Source organism: Protobothrops mucrosquamatus, unplaced genomic scaffold (assembly GCF_001527695.2).
Source record: "Protobothrops mucrosquamatus isolate PMUCROS unplaced genomic scaffold, P.Mucros_1.0 scaffold859, whole genome shotgun sequence".
In the NCBI taxonomy this organism is placed as follows: domain Eukaryota; kingdom Metazoa; phylum Chordata; class Lepidosauria; order Squamata; family Viperidae; genus Protobothrops; species Protobothrops mucrosquamatus.
Genome location: NW_015387114.1, coordinates 146,372 through 172,734, shown reverse-complemented (window position 1 = coordinate 172,734; position 26,363 = coordinate 146,372). Strand labels below are relative to the sequence as shown.

General features: G+C 44.6%; 1 protein-coding gene across 1 annotated transcript; it reads right to left on the bottom strand.

The window, feature by feature from the left end:
* Positions 1–15,177: 15,177 nt before the first annotated feature.
* On the bottom strand, positions 15,178–25,261 carry LOC114922776 (cardiotrophin-2-like). Its single transcript, XM_029284709.1, has 3 exons — positions 25,246–25,261; positions 23,478–23,620; positions 15,178–15,636 (listed from the first exon to the last, which is right to left on the bottom strand). The coding sequence occupies exons 1-3, from the start codon at positions 25,259–25,261 to the stop codon at positions 15,178–15,180; spliced, it is 618 nt and encodes a 205-aa protein (XP_029140542.1).
* Between the last annotated feature and the right edge of the window lie 1,102 nt (positions 25,262–26,363).

Here is a 26,363-nt window from a genome sequence, read left to right as displayed (position 1 = left end):
TAGGAGTTTGCTTCAGTTTAGGTTTTCTGAAATAATTCCATTCTCCCCTCTGAATCCGTATTTTTCATCTTCAGCCACTTAAAAATGTGTGGACTTCAACTCCCAGAATTCCTCAGCCAGCATAGGGAATTCCCCAGCATGCTGGCTGGGAAATTCCAAATCCACATACCTTTAACTGGTTGAGGTTGAGAAGCATTGCTCTATGTAACAAATGAATATTAAGAAACTGGTCCTCAATGTTGAAAAACTTGGGACAGTTTATTGTCCCTTCACTGATGCTGTTTCTTTCTCAGTAGCACCGTCCCATTTTAATGATGAGTTCTCACATAAGGTTGTGAGGGAGGATTTTTTTTAAATTGCTTTTTTCTTTTGTATTAGTTTTAATATTTGCTATGTTCTTTATCAATTCCTCCAAGATTCTTAGCGTTGTGAATTTTTATCCTTTCTCTTTTCCAGCTAAAATTCCAATTGTGAAGTTTCTTCCCTCTCGGATGTATGTTCCCAGCTAAGGGATTTTTATTTCTATATGGTTTTCTAATTAAATGTATATGTATTGTATATAGAGCAAAACTTAAATTTATAATCGTAATAAAACTATTTTAGTAGAGCCGATAGTTTTTTTTCCTCTTTTTTTCTTCTTCTGCTGCAATGAACTTATAATTTACTAGACTGATTCGCTTCTAGGAAAACAATGCAGCCCTTTCTGTTGCCAAGAAAACTTCATGGTTGTATGAATAAAATCACCAGAAATTAGTTTCAGAGTATCTTAAGTTGAAAAATTCACCTAAATGAAAGCACCTGACTGATCCTGGCTGATCTCCAAAAGCTACATAGAGTTGGATCTTATTATTACACTAGCTGTCCCCGGCCACGTGTTGCTGTGGCTCAGTCTGGTAAAAGCGTGTGTTGCTTTTACTTCCAAAAGATGGCACTGTTTTTCAAAAAAAGCATGTTTTTACCTGTTACAGGTGTGACATCTATATAATATAGGTATATAAAAACACGCGCGTATTGGAATGCAACGTTGTGTCAAAATTTCAAAGCAATCGGTGAAGAACTTTCGGAGATTTAAGATTTTGAACAAACGAACATTTACATTTTTATTTCTATATATAGATGGAAAGGAGACCACTAAGAAATCTCATGTAAATTTGGGCAGGCAAAACAACATATCTGAGGAAGGTAACAGCCAATGATTAATAGGGCTGTATCAGTCACTGGGAGCCAAGCTGGACTTGAAATTAGAGTTTTAAAAATATGTTTTACCCAAAGTGATTACCCTAATTCACACATCTTACTAAGCCATAATTAAGTGTAATTTATTTGATTGATTGATTTTTATAGCCACCCATATCAGCAAGTGACTGTGGGCAGCATTGATCATTAAATATAAAGACAATTAAAAACAATTTAAAATGATTTTTGCTACCATTGCCTGGATACCTTAAATCATTAAAGTCAAAAGCAAGCCAACCCTATCATAAAATATGGTGTTCCTGAATTATGACTTCAACAATCAACTACAGCTCCTTTAAACCTTACTTCATATATTTATTGCTTTCCACAAAGATGCACAAAGATCTTTACAGCTGAAGCTAACTGATGGTGTGACAGTGCCTATTACCCAGTTCTAATGCCAATCTGAAGAATTTAGGGGCTTCTAGTTTACGGGCCAAATGACCTACCCTCAAATTAAAACATCACAATCTGAGACATGAGTAGCAATGCCAAGCTGTGTCAAAGAGACATGGTCCCCCAAATATCTGGATGCAGCTCTAAGAGACTTGTCAAACGTTTTATGCCAATCTATTGTCTACAAATAATCCTTGAAGTACAACTATTTGTTTAGTGACCAAAGTTACAACAGCACTGAAAAAAAAGTGCTTTATGACCGATTTTCACACTTGCAATAGTCACGTGATCAAAATTCAGACCCTTGGCAACCGACTCATATTTATGACGGTCTCAGTGTCCTGGGGTCGTGGGATCACCTTTTGCGAACTTCTGACAGGTAAAGTCAATGGGGAAGCCAGATTCACTTAACAACCCCAGGTTACTAACTTAATAACTGCAGCGATTCATTTAACAATTTAACAAAAAACATGGTAAAATGGGGCAGAATCCACTTAACAAATGTCTCACTTAGCAATGGAAATTTCAGGCTCAGTTGTGGTCTCAGGTCGAGGATTACCTGTATTTTGCCTAAAGGGCAAAGGGATTACATGGAAAACTAGAGATAAATCATATTCCAACAAAAGGAACATAAACATAAATTTAAGTATTCTTCTGATTGTAGCATTCTTTTGGGAAGTGCGTGCCATAGCACAATTCTGACAAGCATTGTTCGAATCTTTCCCAAAGATAAACAACGAATTTTGTCTCATTTACCATTGTTCTCCCTTATCTGCCAAATATATTTGCTCTGGGAGAAAATATACCTGATCCAGGGAAAACGGGTGTTTACCTTTAAATGAGAATTTATGATTCGTTCAATTCATCTGTTTCCTGGTTGCACATACCTATTCATTGGAAAACAGGTAAAAAGATTAAAAAAAACCAATCCAGGTAGCTTTGGAGAAATGAAATACCGTACATCTCTAGACTTTGGTGAAAAAAGTAAGGTTCTACATTTAGGCAAGAAAAACCAAATGTACAGGTATAGTATAGGGGGTACCTTGCTCAATAGTAGTAACTGTGAGAGGGACCTCGGAGTCCTAGTGGACAATCACTTAAATATATGAGCCAGCAGTGTGCTGCAGCTGCCAAAAAAGCCAACACAGTGCTGGGCTGCGTTAACAGAGGGATAGAATCAAGATCACGTGAAGTGTTAATACCACTTTACAACGCCTTGGTAAGGCCACACTTGGAATACTGCATTCAGTTTTGGTCACCATGATGTAAAAAAGATGTTGAGACTCTAGAAAGAGTACAGAGAAGGGCAACAAAGATGATTAGGGGACTGGAGGCTAAAACATATAAGGAAAGGTTGATGGAATTGGGTATGTCTAGTTTAACGAAGAGAAGGACGAGGGGGGACAGGATAGCAGTGTTCCAATATCTCAGGGGCTGCCACAAAGAAGAGGGAGTCAAGCTATTTTCCAAAGCGCCTGAAGGCAGGACAAGAAGCAACGGGTGGAAACTAACCAAAGAGAGAAGCAACCTAGAACTAAGGAGAAACTTCCTGACAGTTAGAACAATTAACCAGTGGAACAACCTGCCTCCAGAAGTGGTGAATGCGCCAACACTGGAAGTTTTTAAGAAGAAACTGGATAGCCATTTGTCTGAAATGGTATAGGGTTTCCTGCCTGAGCAGGGGGTTGGACTAGATGACCTCCAAGGTCCCTTCCAACTTTATCATCATCATCATCATCATCATCATCATCATCATCATCATCATCATCATCATCATCATCATCATCATCATCATTATTATTATTATTATTATTATTATTATTATTATTATTATTATTATTATTATTATTATTATTATTATCTGCAAACATTGGGGCTTCATTTTAACACCATATCAATTCAGCCCTACCTAATATAAATAGGATTCTCAACTGCTCAGAAGCCAGAATCTGCACCGTTGGTACATTTTTGTGGCAAATTGTCAAAAAGCAAATGACAGAACATATTGCAGTTTCATTCTCAAAAGCTATGTAATGTACTGACAGTAACCTGGCTGATTTTTAAAATATATTTATATGAGTGGGTAGGCAGTTATGGGCACACCTCAGTACATTCAAGTAACACAACTGCCCAGTGGTGGGATTCAGCCGGTTCGCACCACTTCAGCAGAACCAGTAGCTAATTTTTTGTTGCCCAGGCCCAGAATGGACTTCCAGAAATGGCATCCATACAGAAAACCAGTTATTCACATATTTGAATCCCACCACTGCAACTGCCCCATGTGCTGTCCTGGTTCCCAGTAGACTTCCAGGTACAATTTCAAGGTATCAGTTGTCACCTCTGAAGCCCTACCTGACGTGGGATCATAAGACCACCTTTCTTTCTGCTCACCCCATTAGATCCACAGGGTGGGCATGCTCCAGGATCTGTGGATCAGGCAGGATCCAAGAATCAGGCTGTCTCAGTTTCCTTCCGTCTAGGTCAGGGGTCTTCAAACTGGCGACTTTAAGACTTATGGACTTCAACTCTCAGAATTCCTCAGTCAGCCATGGAGGAATTCTGGGAATTGAAGTCTTAAAGTTACCAAGTTTGGAGATCCTTGCTCTAGTCTAGGTCAGTGGTGGCGAACCTATGGTACGCGTGCCAGAGGCGGCACTCGGAGCCCTCTCTGTGGGCACACGTACTGTTGCCCCAGCCTTGCCTCCCCCCATGACCTCCTCACCAGCAGCCCCCCTGGAGGAGAGTCGCCCCCGAGCGTGGCCCACATGGAGCAGTGCAGCCAAGGACATGGCAGCCAGGCAGCGTAGACAAGACTCTGCCCTCACGCCCCATCCCGCACAGTTGATGCTGGGGGGTGCGGGCAGAGGGCGTGGCCACCTTGGCGCTGCTGGGCTGCTTGGGTGATCTGCAGCGGGCCCTGGAGGTGGTGAGTGGCCCTGGGGGTAGACGGGGTGGGGGCAGGGCAGGGGGTTGGGCCAGTTTTGGGGCACTCGGTCTCTAAAAGGTTCGCCGTCACTGGTCTAGGTCATCATTTGTGTTGATATTCTTTCAGAAGTCCTTGAAGATGTTGGAAGTCCCCTCAGCCATAGGATCTGGAGATTAGGTGACCCCCATCACTATTTCTCATTCTTATCATTGGAGCTGGGTTTGTGTAATGGTATGTAGGAATGACCTTGGGAGACCTGGCAAAAAAAGACTGCTCAGGGAAAGATCAGATAAGAGGGAGTATAGCCCACAGCTGCATAGTGGGTGGAGCAAGAGGATCTTGAGGATCCCTCCCTATTCTTGGGCTATAAAGGAGATAGCAGGAGAGTTGTACTTCCAGACATTAACAGAAGATTTTTGTTAATGTAACTTTACAATAAAATAGAATTAACTTATCTGTTCATATTTCTTATCTGGTCTTTATAAGTCTGACAGTTTGTTTTCAGCATACTATCCTGCATGCTTGTTTGAATTACCTAGCATTGCAATGGTGAGATGTTTATATACATTGATTTAAAAATGTATATAATTGCCCAATAAAAGTGACCTGACCCTCTCTATTTAATATTCTCTGGATTCTTCCCTGTAGCTGCTAACTCCAATTACCTGCCCAAAGTCCATTCCCCAGAATTGCTCAAACTCCATTTTAAAACAAGTAAAAAAGGAATTGTTAGAGTGGTGAGTTTGACTATATCTTTAAAAATGGTAGTACGAAACCTGGACTGCAGGTACCCAGATGGCCACTAGATGGCAGCATGTAGACACAGGAAAAAATCTACCCTGTTTTTTGCTCTCACCTAGTGGGCACAAAAAGTTTATATATTGGGTATACTAATGAATTTGTATGAGAGGAAAATACCCCAAGTGGAGAAAATCGAGAAGTTGAAAACATTTCAAGTAGAGGAGTAGGTCCTAATTGGCTGACTGGGCAATTGGATCTAGCTGCCATTTTCATTTCTCACAATGCTTCAGCCAAACATCACTCTGGAGAATTATGGGAAATATACAGGAAAAGTATATCCCGTAGACCAGGACTGTAATAGGCAGGAAGAATAACCTTGAGGAATGGGAGGAAGTCACACAATCAACACAATGGTCAGATAAAATAAATCTGAGTTTGGGCCAGAAGTGTAATAATGAAAAAACACCTCAGCCATGAATCCTTCCTAGTTCTTAGGAAGTTATAAGGTGGGAAGATGGAAATACATTCAAACTTGTAATGTTCTGTTGATATATCCTTATAACAAGAGTAGGAGTGCTGTGGTGGCACAGTGGTTAGAGTGAAGTATTGCAGGCTAATTCTGCCGAGTGACAGGAGTTTGATCCTGACGGGGTCAAGATTGACTCAGCCTTCCATCCTTCTGAGGTCGGTAAAATGAGGACCCAGATTGTTGGGAGGCCATATGCTGACTCTGTAAAACTGCTTAGAGAGGGCTTTAAAGTACCATGAAACGGTATATAAGTCTACGTGCTATTGCTATTAGCGTGTATGCTTCAGTTTCCAAGTAGTCTAACTTGGAAGGCTGATAGGAATAATACTAGAAGGACCCTGACTAAGGATCCTCATCAGAGACTTCAGCAAAAACTTTCTGAAATCTTCTCAGAAAGGATGACTACCCTGGCCCAGAATGAGGTCTGTTTTCTCCAGTCTAAATTTCTACCTTTTTTCTCCTAACCTTTTGGCACTCTTTGACCTTTTCCTGGCCAAATCCTACTCAACAATCCCCAGGGGTGTCTTCCTAGTACAGCCATGTAAGTAATAATAATAATAATAATAATAATAATAATAATAATAATAATAATAATAATAATAATAATAATAATAATAATAATAATAATAATAATAGCTTGACTCCCTCTTCTTTGTGGCAGACCCTGAGATATTGGAACACTGCTATCATGTCCCCCCTCGTCCTTCTCTTCATTAAACTAGACAGACCCAATTCCAGCAGCCGTTCCTTATATGCTTTAGCCTCCAGTCCCCTAATCATCTTTGTTGCTCTTCTCTGTACTCTTTCTAGAGTCTCAACATCTTTTTTACATCATCGTGACGAAAACTGGATGCAGTATTCCAAGTGTGGCCTTACCAAGCCATTGTAAAGTGGTATTAATACTTCACGTGATCCTGATTCTATCCCTCTGTTAATGCAGCCCAGCATTATGTTGGCCGTTTTGGCAGCTGCAGCACACTGCTGGCTCATATTTAAGTGATTGTCCACTAGGGCTCCAAGGTCCCTCTCACAGTTACTACTATTGAGCAAGGTACTCCCTATACCCATGGTGGTGAACCTATGGCACGTGTGCCACAGGTGGCACGCAGAGCCCTCTGCGCACCTTCGCCCCAGTCCTAGGCCTTCAGCTGGGTTTTATAAAATCTTTTTGCTTTAGGCCTCAGCCGCCGTGTGCAAAAAAAAAAAGATTCAATCAATCAATTTCAACTTCTCAGGGGAAAAAAAAAGATCTCGCAAAGTTGGAATTAATTGATTGAAGTTTTTAGTCCCGCCCAGTCTGCCACTACCATCGAAGCCATGCCCACCCAAAGGGCCACGCCCACCCAATTGGTCACGACCACCCAATGGGCCACACCCACCCAATGGGCCATGCCCAGCCGGCACCCGACGATACATAAGTGGGTTTTGGGTTACAGTTTGGGCACTTGGTCTCTAAAAGATTCGCCATCACTGCCCTATACTATACCTGTACATTTGGTTTTTCTTACCTAAATGTAGAACCTTACTTTTTTCACCATTGAATTTCATTTTGTTAGATAAATGTCCTCCTTCACCTATATAGATGGGGAGGGATTCATTACTCTGTAGAAAAAAAGGGGGGGCAATCACTTTTTTTTCACTGTCAAGTTTGCAATTCTACTGGGAAAACCTGATGGCTAAGCCTTGCGGGTACACAGTTCACAAGAGATTAGTCCTCATTGAGCAAATCAGCCAAAACAAGCACAAACATTCCTACAAAACATTGATACTCGGCCAAAATTGTCACTAAGGAATATTTTTACATGCTAAAATGTGCTCAGCTGAAAACAAATGGCACACAGAGAGCCAAACGCACAACTGAATGTGATTGTCTAATGGTCTGTGGGAAGTCAGCCCCCCAGAGAAAGAAATATTTTGGGGAATATTTAAATGGAAGAATATATTTCCCCAAAGGGATAACAGAAAAACGTAGGCAGAAACCACCAATCCCCAAGTCTCTCTGCCCCAAGCAGAAATCAGGCCAGCTTTTAGAAATGCAGATGTAATAATCCATTCAGGAAGGTTAGAGTCAGGAAGCTAGAAGACTAGGAATACAAGGACAGCTAAAATCTACATACCCCACCCAAACTCTAAAAGGCATGACCTTTGGGGACACAATAGGGTTAACCCACCAATACCAAAAGGACACACTCAGACTCAGGTCAAAGTACATGACACAGGAAATACAAAGCCTCAAACAGGAAGAACTCCAAATACAAAGCCCAAAGAAGATATAAAAACCCACCACTCCCTACTACATGTGGTCAGTTTTTCCAGAGCGATCTTTCTGTCTGGCTCTCCTCTTCAATAAACTGCAACCTTCTTTCTAAAGCAGCCTCCATTTTGTTTATTCCCAGCTTGGACTGGACCCTGCTGAAGATTTTTCTCTCAACAGGTCCCTTCTCCAAAGAGATTACAGCCACAGTCCTTCAACTCCAGCTTTTTTTAACTGCTACCTGAGCCGCCTCACACAACCGCCTTCCTCTCCCCCATCAAAGAGAGACAGCGATTCAAAAAGCTGCCCCTGTTAAATTTCTGCCCACAAAGGCAGGGTTGGGACCCCATCCTTCCAGTTTAGCGCCATGCCACGGAGGCCAGAAGAACTGGGGATAAAGCGTGCCAAGGCTCACCCATCAGGGGGCAGCAGTGGCCAAGTCTGTAAGTGGGGAATGGCAAGAAGGAACCGTTGTGAGGAGGGCAAGCCAGAGAAGTCAAACCCAGCATGCCACAGTTGCCACTACTTAGGGGTCCACGTTTCAGAGACCACACTCGGCCTTCATGGCTTCCACTCCTCGCTCAGCTGTTTCATCCATCAGGGATGCAAACGTTCCCATCAGATCCGCTGCTGTTTATCATTTCAAGAGCCAGGGACTGAATTCTGAGGAAAAGAAAATTGGACGTAGTTTGTGCCCTCCCTCTTCTCCCACACCCATGAAGAACAAAAAGAGTCTTATTTCCAAGGTTGGGGAACTCTTTCAGCAGCCTGCCAAGGCATTGGCATCCTTTTCACTTCCTGAGAAGTGACGCAGAGCTTGACTGCACGAGAGGCAGCTTCTTTCAAGAATAATGAGGTTTTTTTGGCCCCTGGTAGAGGAAGTGCCCTTTAAGCAGTGCTGGAGAAAGAAAAGAAGAAGAAAACCATGAGATAAGCAAGCAAGTGAGAAAGCAAACAAAAAAGAACAAGAGTCAGCAGATGTATATCCACTCCGTCAGTTTTAAGAACAAACACAAAAGCCTTGCTTAAGTCAAATAAGTCTGAAGAACCCTTAACAAAACAAAAACAGCCAAAGGTAAAGGTAAATCAGCCAGCAAAACCAAGATCAATTAAAAGCAGCATGCTGCTTTATAAATGCTGGAGACATTTTAGAGGGGAGAAAATAACCCTGCTCTTTTGATTGACGGGTGGTCACTCAAAAGGGCAGGTTAATTTCTCTCCCATCTAGAAACAGGCGGCAAAGGGACCAGGAGCATAACAGGTGTTTCTGCATATTGCAGGGGGCTGTTTCCTTCCGACTCCACAAAGCTATGATTCTAGATCAGGGGTAGGCCACCTTGGCTCTTTTATGACTCGTGGACTTCAAATCCCAGAATTCCTGAGACAGCATGGCTCAGCATGGAAACCTCTCCATTTCTCCTCAGCATGGCTGGCTCAGGAATTCTGGGAGTTGAAGTCCACGAGTCATAAAAGAGCCAAGGTGGCTACCCCCGTTCTAGATCCTTTTAGGCAGCTATTCATATCCTGGGATAACCACATGGAGATCCCTTTTTTCAGGCAATGGTGGAACATGAAGGAGAACAGGTTTCATGTGTGGCAGCAGCAAAGACATACACAAAAAGTGCAAGAACATTTCTTCCAGTTTTCAGTTTTGGCTGAGTTTTGATTCCTGGCCAAATATAAACAGAATTCTGGCCGAAGATTTAATCCATTAATTTGCCCCTTACATGTTACACCGCATTTCTGGGACAACACAGTACACTGCTATGGTAATGTGAAAAGTAAATAAATTAATAATGAATGAGCTTTATGAGCAATTAAGACCTCTTTCGCAGCCAAAATAACCAACAATTTACCTGCTATCTAGCCCCACACTTCATTTTATTCCATTTATGCTAAGTCCTTAAGAAACTCATGGTTACTCATTCAAGCTGGATAGAATACTACACTGAACCTTAGTTTCTTTTAAGCCCTGGCCCAGTTGATACATAGTGCAAAAACATAAACCAGGATTTACAAACACACATCACTGGACTGCATGAAATTCCAGCTACACAAATCATAGTGTATCACAATGTGGCATGTATACACCCAGACTTAAATACTCTTTGCATTCTCTGTAGAGTTGATTTTGCAGGATCATTTCAGCCTAATTTTGCTGAGATTTTAGCTACCAGAATTAGGATGCAAGAGGGAGATTCTTTGGCACCAAGCTAGAAACCAGGAGGCTATGAGTTCTAGTCCTGCCTTAGGCATGAAAGCTGGCTGGGTGACTTTGGGTCAATCACCAAGAGATAGTGAGTTCTGGTCCCAGCTTAGATATGAAAGCTGGCTGGGTGACTTTGGGCCAATCATCAGGAGTCAGTGAGTTCTAGTCCTGCCTTAGGCATGGAAACTGACCAGGCAATTTTGGGCCACTCTCTCTCAGCCCAAGATGTAAAGCTCAGGCAACAAGCTGGTTGGTCAATTCCAACCAAAGGGATCAACACTTGGTTGATCCAAAACAAACAGACCCTAATTCAGTGATGGCGAACCTTTTAGAGACCGAGTGCCCAACCCCCCCCCACCCCTGTCCCCGCTCCGCCGTGCCCGCTGGACCACTCACCACCTCCACGGCCCGCCACAGATTACCCAGGCAGCCCAGCAGCACCATGGTTGCCACGCCCTCCGCCCGTGCCCTGCAGCAGCATCTGCGCGTGACGGGGCGCAAGGGCGGAGTCTTGTCCCTGCTGCCCAGCTACCAGGTCCTTGGCTGCGCAGCATTGTGTGGGCTGTGCCTGGGGGCAACTCTCCTCCGGAGGGCTGCTGGTGAGGGGGCCGTGGGAGGAGGCAGGGCTGGGGCGACAGTGTTTGTGCCCACAGAGAGGGCTCCGAGTGCCGCCTCTGGCACGTGTGCTATAGGTTCGCCACCACTGCCCTAATTGCATTAGAAAGAAAAAAAATAGGATACAAAATTAGGGTGCAAAAATCCAACTAACTCTAGATGGCAGCAAAATGATAAAAAAACCTAAGTTTTGGCTGCCACCTAGTGGGAATCCGGATACTTACAGCCCAGATGTGATTGTCCCCACAATATTATTCTCCTTAACTTGGAATACTGCATCCAGTTTTGTCCACCACGATGTAAAAAAGATGCTGACACTCTAGAAAGAGTACAGAGAAGAGCAACAAAGATGATTAGGGGACTGGAGGCTAAAGCATATAAGGAACGGTTGCTGGAATTGGGTATGTCTAGTTTAATGAAGAGAAGGATGAGGGGGGACATGATAGCAGTGTTCCAATATCTCAGGGGCTGCCACAAAGAAGAGGGAGTCAAGCTATTCTCCAAGGTGCCTGAAGGCAGGACGAGAAGCAACGGGTGGAAACTGATCAAGGAGAGAAGCAACCTAGAACTAAGGAGAAACTTCCTGACAGTTAGAACAATTAACCAATGGAACAACCTGCCTCCAGAAGCGGTGAATGCTCCAACACTGGAAGTTTTTAAGAAGAGACTGGACAGCCATTTGTCTGAAATGATGTAGGGTTTCTGCCTGAGCAGGGGGTTGGACTCAATGACCTCCAAGGTCCCTTCCAACTTTATTATTATTATTATTATTATTATTATTATTATTATTATTATTATTATTATTATTATTATTATTATTATTATTATTATTATTATTATTATTATTATTATTTTATTAATATATTATTATTATTATTATTATTATTATTATTATTATTATTATTATTATTATTATTATTACCTCAGTTTGCCCAAACCTTCTCCCAAGAAAGGCTCAACATGCATTTTAAGATGTGAATTTTTATTATACAAAATAAAATTTTGTGTACAAATGTAGTAAACAAACACCAGGAGATTCCGCAGGAGACACAGAGGTATCAAAAATAGAATATTTTATTTGTTTAAGTTATTTAAAAATGCTGTTTCATGACATCAATTCATCTCTACAAATGCGAAAGTCTTAAAATGTAGAAAAACCAGGTAGCAAGTCTGTGCATAAATTGCTCTGGAGAATTCAGTCCTTACACATTTGTATAAAATCCATATCAACTCTGAAACAAGCAAAAGAGGCTTATCCGGTATCAGTAACTATAGCTACAAACATCAAATGATTGAACTCCATTATTATATAAAGCATGTTTTTTGTACCATCTTCATTTTACCATTTATTTTGCCATTATTTTTTCATCCTTTTTTTAAAAATCACACACACCATTTGCAGAATTGTATGGTCAAGTTTTATAGCATTTTTGCCAAAACTGGCCCATATTGTACTGTTTTTTGTTTTTTGTTTTGGAGCAGTTTTAGCTCGCGGTAACTGTTCTCCAAAACACCAAAACATCTTAGACTAAGGAAAGACTTAAGTAAGACTTAAGTAAAGACAAAAATCTCCTTCCATGGTCTTTCATTAAATACTATATAAATAATGCATCTAAATATCTCTCTGATATAAATTATTATTATTATTATTATTATTAGTGTAGCAGTCTTAGCATTTTACCCCAAACAGGACTCCCAGAACGGCTAGAGAAGATCCATAGCATAGACCATAGACCTACCCAAAGGTCAAAAAAGTCAAGATGGCAGCCACAATGACATGATTTAAGTCCCACCCCCTTTTTTCAAACATGTTTTACATGCAAAGGGGCAGGGTGGGGCTCTGATCACACGGTAGAGGCCACCATCTTGACTTTTGGGATCCCTCCTCTTGTGGCACCCCCCTACACAAAAGGAATTGAAGTAGGGAAAGAGAAGGCAAAGGAAATTCACACAGTATGATCAAATTCTTTTACAACCCACTGAAAATTGCTGATCTCAGGATTTAGCAAATGGAATTAGCATTCCATCTGGTCTGTCAGCACATGGTCTGACTCCTGCCCCGTGCATTTGTGTTAGTGTTATTTCTTCATCCCTGTCCATGTGGGCACCCAGCAAAGCCTGGCATCACTGTAACCTCAGATGCCAACTTGGCTAGCAATAAGACTCAGCCTCTCTCCCTGCTATCCATCCAAAGAGTTTGAAAACAACTTCTTAAAATGTCAATAGGAATTTTCTGCTCATAAGAGAGATCTGAAAGACTGTGTTACCCATTTGCCACAAACCAGAGAATACAGGTAGTCCTCGATTTATGACCAATTGCTTAGCAACCGTTCAAAGTCATGACAGATCTCCCTGGAGATACTTACAACGTGGTTCTGAAATGCTGGTGTCAATCTCTCCTCTGTGGCCACATGATCACATTGGAGGTGCTCAGCAATCAACCCCTATTTATAGCCATTTGCAGAATTGTACAGACAAGTTTTATAACATTTTTGCCCAAACCCAGCATTTTTGGCAAAACTGGCCCATATCAAACAACTGGTTGGCTTAACAACCGTAGCATTCATTTCATGAATTCCACAAAATAGGTCACAAAATCAAGTCAATCATGTGGGTCACGACTTGCAACCATAACGGGCATGTTCCATTATGGTCATAAAGTTGAGGACTACATGTAAGTACAAGTAGTCCTCAACTTACAACCGTTCATTTAGTGACCGTTTGAAGTTAGAACAGCACTGAAAAAAGTGACTTATGACCATTTTTCACACGTATGACCATTGCAGTCCCTATGATCATGTGATTTATATTTGGATGCTTGACAACTGACTTATATTTAGGACGGCGTTACACGCTTAACAACTATTGCAGCATCCCCATGATCATATGATCAGAATTCAGGTGCTTAGCAACTGGTTCATATTTATGACGGTTGCAGTGTCCCAGGGTCACTGTGATCACCTTTTTGTGACATTCTGACAAACAAAGTCAATGGAGAAGCCAGCTTCACTTAACAACCGTATTTCTAACTGTTCTAATTTGTAACAGTGATTACAAATCTGGCAAGAAAGGTCATAAAATGGGGCAAAACTCATGTAACAAATGTCTCGCTTAGCAACATAAATTTTGGGCTCAATTGTGGTCGTAATTCAGACATGTCAAACACAAGGCCCGGGGGCCGAATGCGGCCCGCGAAGTGGTTTCATGTGGCCCGCGAAGCCATCCTGGAAACAGTGAGGGAACAGCCCCCTCTGCCTTGGCCCTGGCGCAGGCCGGCCGGGACCCAATGTACAATTTTGTGGTGGCCATCCATGCTGAAACGCATTCAGTCTTAGCTCCACAAGGTCGTCTGGAAACAGCGAGGAACCAGCTCCTGCTGTGTCAGCCCAGCCCCCTGGGTGCAAGCTGGGGAGGTGTCACTCTTTGTGAGGAATGAAGAAATGCACCATGCCTTGGCACTTGCCCTGATCCCACCCCCTTCTGCCAGAGACCCTCAGATCTGTCCCACTCCTGCCCAGGCCCCCACAGGCACCCTTGACGTGAACGATGTAGAGCTGGCCATGCCCACCCAGTAGGCCACACCCACCCTGGCCACACCCAGCCAGCCCCCCATGGGCAACCGCAATGCTAATGCGGCCCTCAATAAAATTGAGTTTGACACCCCTGTTGTAATTCAAGGACTAACTGTATCGGTAAATCCAGAGAGCTGCCAAAATGGGTCCATAATGCCACATTAGGGAGAACCCAGGGAACTGGAGTCCCCAACACCTTTGAACATCCTTGCCCTACAGAAGGCTGGCAATGCTCATAATGAAAAGCCCTTGGAAATCCCTGATCTCTGCTGAATTAAAATATGTGTTTACCATTGAAAAATACAGGGCTTCAGTCGAGCACCACTGCACAGATGCAAGAGACATCTCTAAACCTCATCAAATCAAAAGAACTCCAAGGTCACAACTGGCTTCCTGCCTTCACTTATGCTCCGGAACTGACTGTTGGCAACATTACAAGAGAGCCAATCAGCACCATGCACAGCCAAGCGAGGCAGCCAATCAGCTCAGAGCATTCTTGGTTTCTTCTGAAGGCTTGAAAACTGGGATTTTCCAGAACAGAAGTCTGGGTTAATTTAGCAAGAAAGTTCCCAGATTTATCACACTACGGTGTACTTGTCTTCTGCCTACACCTAAATTCCCTGAGAAATCAGCAGTGGGGTGTAAAAAACAGTGGGGTGTAAGAGTTATCTTCCCCTCCCAAAACACTTTGAATAAATCTTAAAAAGGGTATTTCTTCACAAGAAGATTGAAGTCTCGTACAGTCCGATCAATCCATTGCTTGTATGTGGAACACACCACGTATCCCCGAACTTTTTTCTCAAAGGTGTTTGTTTTAATGGCATCCAATGTGAGAGGGTCAGTAACAGGCGAGGGTGGGGCCCTCAAGGCAGATATGATGATGGTCAAGTTGTTAACAAGGCCCTGGACCTGCAGCCGGGTATCTTTCAGCATGTTTAGAAGGCCATCTTCGGTGGGGTTGAGTTCAAATTGATCATCCCAGACCAGCTGCAAGAATTCTGAGATAATGCTATAAGCTTTGTAATTCTTGTCCAGACGGTCAAGGTCACTGAGGAGTCGCCATTCCAGGAAAGAAATGGCTGCCGCAGGGACTCCATCATAACTTAGTCCTTGGACATGGAAATCTTTATCCGTAAATGGACTACCTTGATGTCTCAGCTGAGGGAAAACAGAAAGATACAGATATCAAGAGAAAACGTAAAGTGAGCACGATACACAAGATTGAGTTGACAGCATCACACATTTAACTCCATTGTCAAGTCAACTCTGCTGGGCAACTATCTTTCTTTCATGGTGGGCAGAGCTGGGGAAAGCACTGAACGGAGCACCTTATGGTCTTTCTCTTACTCTCACCTGACCAGTAGGCTGAGGAACAGGACAAATAGTTCTATTTAAGGTCTCAAGAGCTTTTGCAGACAGCATTTGGAATGAGAACTTTAGAGGAGGGGTCCACAGCCCACCTACCAGGCTGTAGCTTATTCAAAACCAACCTGCGCAAGTGGCAGGCTGGTGCATGCGCGCACACGCAGCTCAACTCACACCAGTGGTGGGCCGGCATGCACACGCCGCATATGTGCATGCGCTGGCCCACTGCTTGCGTTCGTTGAGCTGCCCACACATGTGTGCGTGTACCCTTCTGCCTTGCATGGCCCAGTTCTTGCGCAGTCCAGTTCCTGCACGGCCCAGTTCCCTGTCCCCCCCCTCCTGAGCCAAGCCACAAAGGTTGTAGACCACTGCTTTAAAGCATCAGATTGTCCATCTCAGCTCCAGAAATGGAGCTGCAGGTAACCAGATCTTCAAAACAGGAGCTTTTAAAGCAACTACAGGAGAGAGATCTTTCTCACATCCTTCTCACTGCTGCCACCAGAAGAGGTTATTTTCTTGGTTATGGCTTGGGCTCTTCTGAGGACTATCTCCATAGTCCAGGGGTCCTCAAACTTGGCCAGCGTGGCTGGCTGGGGAATTCTGGGAGTTGATGTCCTCAAGTCTTAAAGTGGCCAAGTTTGAGGAGCCCTGCCATAGTCTAACATTAATGCTAGTCCTAATTCCATCCAGCTAGTCCCTAACTGTCTCCCCTTTAATGTATGTAGCCATAGTGTCAAATGGGCATCAGAACAATAGAGTTTGTGGCATGGAACCCAGTGAGATACAAACATACAGGTAGTCCTAAATTTAACGACACAATCAAATCCAAAATGTCTGTGACTAACAAGTGAGACACTTGTTAAGTGAACTTTGCCCCACTTATGACCTTTCTTGCCACAGTTGTTAAGTGAATCTGGATTCCCCCAAGGACGTTGCTTGTCAGAAGCTCACAAGAGGCGATCACATGATGCTGCAACCGTCATAAATATGAACCAGCTGCCAAGCATCTGAATGTTGATCCCCTGACCATGGGGACACTGCAAAGGTTGTAAGTGTGAGAAACGGTCACAAGGTCACTTTTTCAGTGCAGTTGTAACTTCAGTCCCTAAATGAACTGTTGTAATTTGAGGACTATTTGTATACAGAGAGGACAAAGATAACAGTAATCTCCAGTCCTTGAAGACCCCAAATGGTCTACTCCAGTGGTGGTGAACCTATGACACGGGTGCCAGAGGCAGCACTCAGAGCCCTCTCTGTGGGCACGCGCGCCGTCACCCCAGTCCTAGGCCTTCAGCTGGGTTTTATAAAACCTTTTCACTTTAGGCCTCCGCTACCATGTACCCCAAAAAAAAAGGTTCAGTCAATTTCAACTTCTCGCGGAAAAAAAAAGATCTTGCAAAGTTGGAATTGATTGATTGAACTTTTTAGTCCCACCCAGTCTGCCCTTACCACCGCAGCCATGCCCACCCAATGGGCCACACCCAGCCAATGGGCCACACCCACCTGGCACCCGATGATGCATAAGTGGGTTTTGGGTTGCAGTTTGGGCACTCGGTCTCTAAAAGGTTAGCCATCACTGGTCTACTCCATGCCCCTAAAGGGAATATTGGCTGAAATTATTAGAAAACTCAAAGTTTTCTAGAAATAGAGCAAAAATCTCCAGAAAAATAAACCTTAAGGAGAACCCTCTCCTTTGGTGTGTTGGTTAAAGTATTGGATTGACATAGGAAGAGAGTGATTTTAATCAGTTCTCAGTTGTGGATGCTCATAGGGCGACTTTGAGCTGGTCTCCTTCTCTATGTTCAGCCTATTCACTCTGTTGTGGCTGTGGAGCAAAAGAGATGCTCCTGAGAGAGAGAGAGCTGGGTCCGTCGCCTTGAGCGCCTCACCAAAATGCAGAGTAAAAATCTAATTTTAAAAAATAAACAATATCAGTGGGAACAAAATGGTGATGGAACCGATCAGGGGGGAGAAGCAGAGAATGAACTAGAACCAGGGCACTCGGTTTTACCATGAGTTCTTGGGGGTGTCTTCTGGGGGTGGGGGTGTCTTTTGTCAGTTTCTATGATTCCAGGATGCACAATACAGCCACCTTGTTGAAGCTAAGCCAATACAAGTTGGTTGGCTACTCAAAGACCCCCCAGGAACCCTTAAGCCAGTGGTTCTCAACCTTTTTAATGCCGCGACCCCCCAACCGGTCGTAAGTCTAGGACTAAACCGGTCGTAAGTCAAGGACTAAACCGGTCGTAAGTCGAGGACTACCCAACCGGTCATAAGTCGAGGACTTTCCCTACCCGGGAGCACCGCGCATGCGTGGTTCTGCCCCCTGCGCCGGCCGAGGCGTAGCTGGCAAGCGGCAGAGACGGAGCAGGCCGACCACTAGCTGGCCCAGCTCAAGGGAGGTAAGGCACCTGCCGGAAAAGGGGGAAAAAATGGTGGACAGCCTTGCTTGGCGACCCCCGTGAAATGGTCGATTGACCCCAAATGGGGTCGCGACCCATAGGTTGAGAACCGCTGCCTTAAGCTCACTTTGTATTGGCTGAAACACTTAATAGACTGAAGTCTATGAAAGCTACCGAGAAAATGACCAAAATCTACCCTCCCTTCCTGGAGTCTATTTTAAGATGGGATTTCCAAAAGTTTAACTATTTGTAAGTGAGCTATCAGGATGTGGATGCCTGCTTTGTCACCTCTCAGTAACGTTGGGGAGGGGCTATCCATCCAACCCCAGCCTCTTCATCCCTTAGGAATTCCTCGCAGGGAGGGCTGAAGCCCCCCCTCCTCCCCCAGAAACAGACCTCTGCTTGTTTCCCAAACCACTCAACCACAGTTCCACCTTGAGCAATCCTTTTCATGGGCACTGCAGGCATCTTGGCCGTCTGCCTGGCCCTAGGTTGTAAGGTTGCAATGACCTACTCCGTCTGGCATCTGAGGCCTGGGCAGCTTGAAGGAGTGAGGCATGGGAAATACTTGGGCACCCAGCCACTCTCTGCAGGATGAAAATAATGCCAAATTGAACGGGTGGCAGGTTGGAAGGGGAACGGGTTTCTCTTCTTCTCCCCCCCTTTTCCCCCCTCCCCGATCGTGTTGCAGAGCCAAAACACACTGACAAGAACAGTAGGCTAATAACCAGCTTTTCTCGTCTGGTTCTGATGGCAATAACAAATTGACTCTGGATTCTACCAAGGCACCATGGTACAGGGATTCTGCCTTCTCTTACAGGGGTTTCTCCTACAGGTAGTAGTCCTTGACTTACCACCACCCATCTAGTAACTGTTCAATGTTATAACAGCGCTGAAAAAAAGTAACATGGCAAGTTTTCACACGTGTGACCCTTGTAGCAACGCCACGGTCATTTGATCAAAATTAAGACACTTGGCAACTGACTCATATTTATGACGGTCGCAGTGCCCTGGGGTCATGTGTTCACCGTTGGCGACCTTCTGACGAGCAAAGACAACAGGGAAGCCAGATTCACTTAACAACCAGGTTACTAACTTAACAACTGCAGTGATTCACTTAACAAACTGTAGCAAGAAAGGTCATAAAACAGGGCCAAAGCTACTTAACAACCGCCTCCCCTTAGCGAGAGAAATTTTGGGCTCAACGCTGGCCGTAAGTCCAGGACCATATTCATTCGCTTGATTCTGTCATCTGGAGACGGGCACTTTGCCCGCAGCCGTAGTATTTTTTGGCATAGGGCAAGATCGGTCCTGCATTTCCTACTGACACTCTGGAAGGAGGTAGGGGCTGGCTGGTGACCAGCTTTAAGCAGCTGAGGGATCTGGTGGCCCTCCAACGTAGCCTTCTCCAAGGGCACGTAGGTGAGCAGAAAACATATCTTACAACGCAAGGTCTATCCCTTTGTGTGACACTTGGGCACCACTACAAAAGAATGCCGCCTGCTTCGTGATGTCACAAGACGCATTTCATGATTTCGGCATCACTGTGGTCAGACACAAACCCTCCAGAGGTGCGATTTCAATTTCCTGAATTTTCAGGAACTGATGTTCACACCCAAGGCTGGAGAATGCCGGATTACAGAAGGCCACTTCAGCTGAACTATAATTTCTATCTGCCCACTGGATTGTAGTGTAAATTGTAGTTCAACAGGGCATGAATAGTTGCGTGATCGCCACCACTACTGGGTCAGTCCCTTCCTTAGAGCTATTTCCTGACAAAGATGTACATATTGTGCAATTATAGAAGGATTGTTGCTTTTTGTGGAACACTTTGACCTAACGGCTTCTTCTGCTATCAATCAAAATGCATGCTAGAGCTAGTATCTCCTCTTTTTTTTCCTGATAAAAAGAAAGATGGAAGAAACAGTGCATCCAACTTCTCCTTAGTGGGGATGGTGGTAGGGCCCCAGATAATGAGAGTCAAGTACTGCAACACATGGATTATCTAGACACGCACAGCCTATATTACTCAACCTGGACACAGGATTGAAAATATATTGCTTAGCCTCATGGATGACTTGTGACAAAGCTTAAAATCAGTGTTCCTCAAACTTAGCAACTTTAAGATGCCTAGAGAACAGCCTGGTTGAGGAATTCTGAGAGCTGAAGTGCAGACAACCCTAAATTGCTAAGATTGAGAAACTAGCTTAGATGGGAGGCTCGTGATCATCCTTGTCTTCTAGACCTCTCAGTGGCTTTTGGTACTGTTGATTACAATGTGCTCCTGGACCACCTATGAAGGTTGGGTCTCAAAGTTGCCATTTCACAATGGTTCCATCCTTCCTAAGTGAAAGGTTTGAGTTAGTTGTCAGGAAGAGGTCACCCACTTAAGTGCTCCTCAGGGTTCATTCATCTCCTCGCTCTTATTTAACAACCACTGGGAAATAGCAACTACTAATTTGAAGTGAGGTATCACCAGTCTTCAAATTATACCCAATTATAAATCTCCATCCTGGCTCAAAAGAAGGATGTGGAAGAAGCCCTGACCCAAAATTTGGAGACCGTCAGGATCTGAATGGGTAGGTTTTGATTCATTCCAAGCAAGACGAGGTGGATATTTATTCAGAAACCTGCTAAATCTGGGTTATACCATCCTGAACTCTCAACGTACCCTTGGAGAAGAGGCCTGGAATCCAAAGGTCCTTGTGGCCTCAGCACTCCTGCTGGAAGGACATTTGCTCAGCTTAAGCTAATACATTTATTATGACCTTATCTGGAATGGGGGCATACTTGTCATTTCCTATATAGCAGTGATGGCGAACCTTTTAGAGACTGAGTGCCCAAAAACTGACCCCGCCCCTGCTCCACCCCTGCCCCGCCCCCACCCCACCTGCCCACAGGGCCACTCACCACCTCCAGGGCCCGCTGCAGATCGCCCAGGCAGCCCAGCAGCGCCATGGCGGCCACGCCCTCTGCCCGCGCCCCACAGCCTCAACTGTGCACGATGGGGCATGAGGGCAGAGTCTTGTCTACGCTGCCTGGCTGCCATGTCCTTGGCTGCCCTGCTCTGCGTGAGCCACACTTGGGGGTGACTCTTCTCCAGGGGGGCTGCTGGTGAGGAGGGGGTCGCGGGGGGAGGCAAGGCTGGGGCAGCGGCACGTGTGCCCACAGAGAGGGCTCCGAGTGCCGCCTCTGGCACACGGGCCATAGGCTCGCCACCGCTGCTATATAGATTACCACAATTTGCTTCACATGGGGCTGTCTTTGAAGACTGCCTATCAATCTATAGGTGCAAAATGCAATGATCCATTTGCATACTGAACACTCTTGTTAGGTCATGCTACAAGAACCAGGCAATCACGAAGATGTTTCCAATTTTAAGCGAAGAGCCTGATTATCATCCATAAAGCTACAGTACATCTGGTTCACGGTCTTGGTATCTTCCAGACCATCCTCTAGAATTCTGTCTATTCAGTCTGAGGGACTACAGAATGCCAATTGAAGATCCTTTGCCATCAAGAGCTTCAATGGGAAGGGTCCAAAAGCAGGCATTCTTTATAGCAGGGGTAGTCAACCTTGGCTCTTTTATGACTCGTGGACTTCAATTCCCAGAATTCCTGAGCCAGCTATGCTGGCTCAGGAATTCTGGGAATTGAAGTCCACGAGTCATAAAAGAGCCAAGGTTGACTACCCCTGCTTTATAGGGACATCTGGCCCCTATGATAAAGAAGGTCTCCTGACGTATTGAAGCTCCAATTTTGCTGCTCTGGATGGCCTTTGGGACTTTGATGCCATAGAACCTGCTGACGCCAGGAACATGCATTTTTCTAAACTTTCTAAATTATGCACTGTGTTTTTTAAAAAAAGTGTATTATTGCATTTTATTGTATTGCCTACAGTTATGGCTTCTGAACACTCGTTAGAATTGCCTCGACTTGAAGTGGTTTATAAATGGACAAGTAAATTAAAATAATAGGGAGTAAAAATATATGATAGGAAATTTTATTTGGATAATTCTGCTCTTTTATTACAGCAGAATGGGACTGGGGGAGAATGGTCTTTTTAAAAACGTTTGTTTAACGATCATGGCTGAGCAGTGACTTTTCAAATGTTCTCATCTTCCTTATTAAGGAATTTTGCAGGATATAACTCAGAGAATTCACCATAACATTCACGGTGGGCACACTTAGTACCTACAGGTAAGGGGGCTGTTCTACTCTCTTGGACCTAGCAGAAATTGAGAATGTCACCTATTTCAGGGCTTTTCAACCAGTGGTACGGGTACCACCTGTGGTACATTGGCACCTGGCAGGTGGTACGCGACCATCCTAGAAAAGTGGTAGCGGGGGAGGGGAATGAGCTGAACCGGTGGCAGCACCGCACAAGCCTGAGCGAGAGATGGCTGGAGCTGCAGGGCTGTCAGGGCTCAGCGGAAGCGCCAGGATCAGTCCCAGGCTCCAGCTGGAGCTCGGCGTTGATCCTGGCGCTTCTGCTGAGCCCTGAAGAAGCACCAATCAGCTGGAAAGCAGCACTGATCCTGGAGCTTCTGCTGAGCCCAGAAGAAGTGCCGATCAGCTGGAATGTTGCAGCATCTCCAGGGTCTTCTGATTTACATTCAGATGCTTGGCAACTGATTCATATTTATGACGGTCACAGTGTCCCAGGGTCATGTGAAGTGACCAAAACCTGCTGCAACCACCCAGCAGACGGGGGGAATAAAAACCAAATACCCCCCCACCCCACCCCTTCTGCCAATCCTCAACAGAAATGCTCACAACAATGGAAACCTCAGACAGGAGGAAGAGTGCCCCCGGGTGGGCAGGCAGGTGTCTTGCTCAGCTGTGGCTTGGGGGGCACTTTTTTCAGTGCCATTGTAACTTCAAACAGTCACTAAGTGAACTGTTGTAAGTCAAGGACTACCTGTTCTTTATCACTTTTTTCCTTTTTTTTTTTTTGGTCATCAAGTTTTTGACACCTTGCTAGGCGACTGGTGGGACTCAGATATTGCCATATCCTAAAAGTGGTACAATGGGTGAAAAGGTTGAAAAGCCCTGACCTATTTAACACCAGACAATGCTTCCTTGTTCTGATGGGTGATCTCTCTTGGTACCCTGAGGACAGAAGCAACTTCAAGGAAAGTTTGGGATTCCCCCAAAAACGTTTGCAGAGCCCCAATGCAAAATCTGTACAACCTGCTCAAGATCTCCAGATCTTTCAGGATAAATGACTTACATAGGTCTCAAGGAGGATGGAACTATTGCCTTTCAGATGAGAAGCCAAGTTGAAGGTTTGCTGGATGACAGTCTTAACAGGACAATCCTTTTCAGGAGAAACAACATGGACCAGGCTTGCACAAATTAGGCAGAGGCTTGTAACTGGGGAAAAAAGAAAAAGAGAAAAAAAAAACCTCTTGAGATTGCATCAGGTTTGGTGGACCTTCAAATAATAATAATAATAATAATAATAATAATAATAATAATAATAATAATAATAATAATAATAATAATAATAATAATAATAAAGTTGGAAGGGACCTTGAAGGTCATCTAGTCCAACCCCCTGCTCAGGCAGGAAACCCTATACCATTTAGGACAAATGGCTGTCCAGTCTCTTCTTAAAAACTTCCAGCCCCTGAGATATTGGAACACTGCTATCATGTCCCCCCTCGTCCTTCTCTTCGTTAAACTAGACATACCCAATTCCAGCAGCCGTTCCTTATATGCTTTATAGCCTCCAGTCCCCTAATCATCTTTGTTGCTCTTCTCTGTACTCTTTCTAGAATCTCAACATCTTTTTTACATCGTGGTGACCAAAACTGGATGCAGTGTTCCAAGCGTGGCCTTACCAAGGCATTGTAAAGTGGTATTAACACTTCACGTGATCTTGATTCTATCCCTCTGTTAATGCAGCCCAGCACTGTGTTGGCCTTTTTGGCAGCTGCAGCACACTGCTGGCTCATATTTAGGTTATTGTCCACTAGGACTCCGAGGTCCCTCTCACAGTTACTACTATTGAGCAAGGTACCCCCTATACTATACCTGTGCATTTGGTTTTTCTTGCCTAAATGTAGAACCTTGCTTTTTTCACCATTGAATGGTTCCCTTTCCTGGATGAGCCATTGCCACCCTTGTGTTTGCCCTCTTCGGTAAGACTCATCTTGATGACTACCCAGAAGGAGATCATAAAGACCAAGGAAGGTGCTCAGAGAAGACCAATGAACCAGTGACAATAGAAAGAAGGAATAACAGAATAGCAGAGTTGAAAGGGACCTTAGAGGTCAACTAGTCCAGGAGTCCCCAATCTTGGCAACTTTAAGACCTGAAGACTTCAGCTCCCAGAATTCCCCAGCCAGCGTGGCTGGCTGGGGAATTCTGGGAGCTGAAGTCCTCAGGTCTTAAAGTTACCAAGATTGGGGATCCCTGGACTAGTCCAACCCTTTGCTCAAACAGGAAACCCTATACCACTTCAGACAAATTGTGTCCAAATAATGCCTGCTTTGAAAACCTCCAGTGTTGGAGCACCACAACGTCTGGAGGCAAGTTGTTCCACTGGTTAATTGTTCTAACCATCCAGAAATTCATCCTTAGTTCTAGATTGGTTCTCTCCTTGATTAATTTCCACCCGTTGCTCCTTGTCCTGCCTTCAGGTGCTTTGGAGAATAGCTTGACTCCCTCTTCTTTGGGGCAGCCCCTGAGATTTTGGAACACTGCTATCATGTCCTTCTCTTCGTTAAACTAGACATACCCAATTCCATCAGCCGTTCCTTATATGCTTTAGCTTCCAGTCCCCTAACCATCTTTGTTGCTCTTCTCTGTACTCTTTCTAGAGTCTCAACATCTTTTTTACATCGTGGTGATCAAAACCGGATGCAGTATTCCAAGTGTGCCCATCCCAAACAGCAGGGTCACAACATTCCTCAAAGTTTTCCACCCGCTCCCCCAAAGAATTCTCAACCCCCACAGATTTGTCAGCCTCAGACTGACCCATCCTGAAGACTTACCCAAACCTGGATTCATGACTAGCTTTGCGAGAAAAGTTGGCCAACCGTTTTTGTATCCCTTGGGAAGACCAGCTCCTATCTGTCACCCCCTAATGGTGGATGAAGGTATCTCTTCTTTCCCCCCCCCCAAAAAAAACTTTTCTGAGTGAAAGATGCTCAGGTGCCTTTTCTCCCCCTCTCTGTCCTCTTCCTGCCCCCTTCTCTTCAGATCCAGAGCTCCCTTTGCTGGAGATGGCAGCTCGTGGTTGGTACATGAGTTTCCAAGAGTCAGCTCTTTATAGACAGTCCCCAAGGTGTTATCCCCTCTGAAATTTCCCAGCCCTTGGTCCCTCCCCTTGGTAGCAAACACTCCCACAACAGAAAAGGGGGGTAAAATAGCCTCATTCTTCCTTCTAGCTCCTAAAAACAGAAGCAGGGGGGTGCCGGCAGAGATGCCAAGGCGTGTGAGAAAGGGTGGGGCTGCTAGTGAAAGCTGTTGAATTTCCTGGACAGGTGAGAAAGAAAGGAAAGACATGCACGACAATGTTTGGAAGCTCGTAGGGCAGATTTTTTTTCTCTTCACCTCCAGAGAGCTACGAGCTGTCAAACAGACAGGATGCTGCAGGTTGCTTTAGTGAGATTGGGTTATCTTAGGCAGGATCTGGCTTCGGATGCTCCAGACCTAAATGCTCAGGGCGACCCTTCCTAGCCTTTCGTATTGCCTTTTTTTCTTACCTTATGTCTCTAGTCCAGCATATCTCAAAGTTGGCCACTTTTAAGATGTGTGGACTTCAACCCCCAGAATTCCCCATCCTGGTTAATTCTGGGAGTTGAAGTCCACACATCTTAAAGTCACCAGGTTTGAGAAACACTGGACTAGACACATAGCCTGGGAGAAGAAGTGGCTACCCATTTCCACCCCGCTAATATCTCAGGGGCTGCCACAAAGAAGAGGGAGTCAAGCTATTCCCCAAGGTGCCTGAAGTCAGGACAAGAAGCAACGGGTGGAAACAAATCAAGGAGAGAAGCAACCTAGAACTAAGGAGAAACTTCCTGACAGTTAGAACAATTAACCAGTGGAACACCCGGCCTCCAGAAGCGGTGAATGCTCCAACACTGGAAGTTTTCAAGAAGAGACT

What these genes read in the sequence shown, in the direction of transcription:
- LOC114922776 (XM_029284709.1), bottom strand. An exon ending in CCATCCTCCTTGAGACCTAT is followed by an intron (nt 15,637 to 23,477) that starts GTAAGTCATTTA and finishes GTTTTCCCTCAG; the next exon opens with CTGAGACATCAAGGTAGTCC.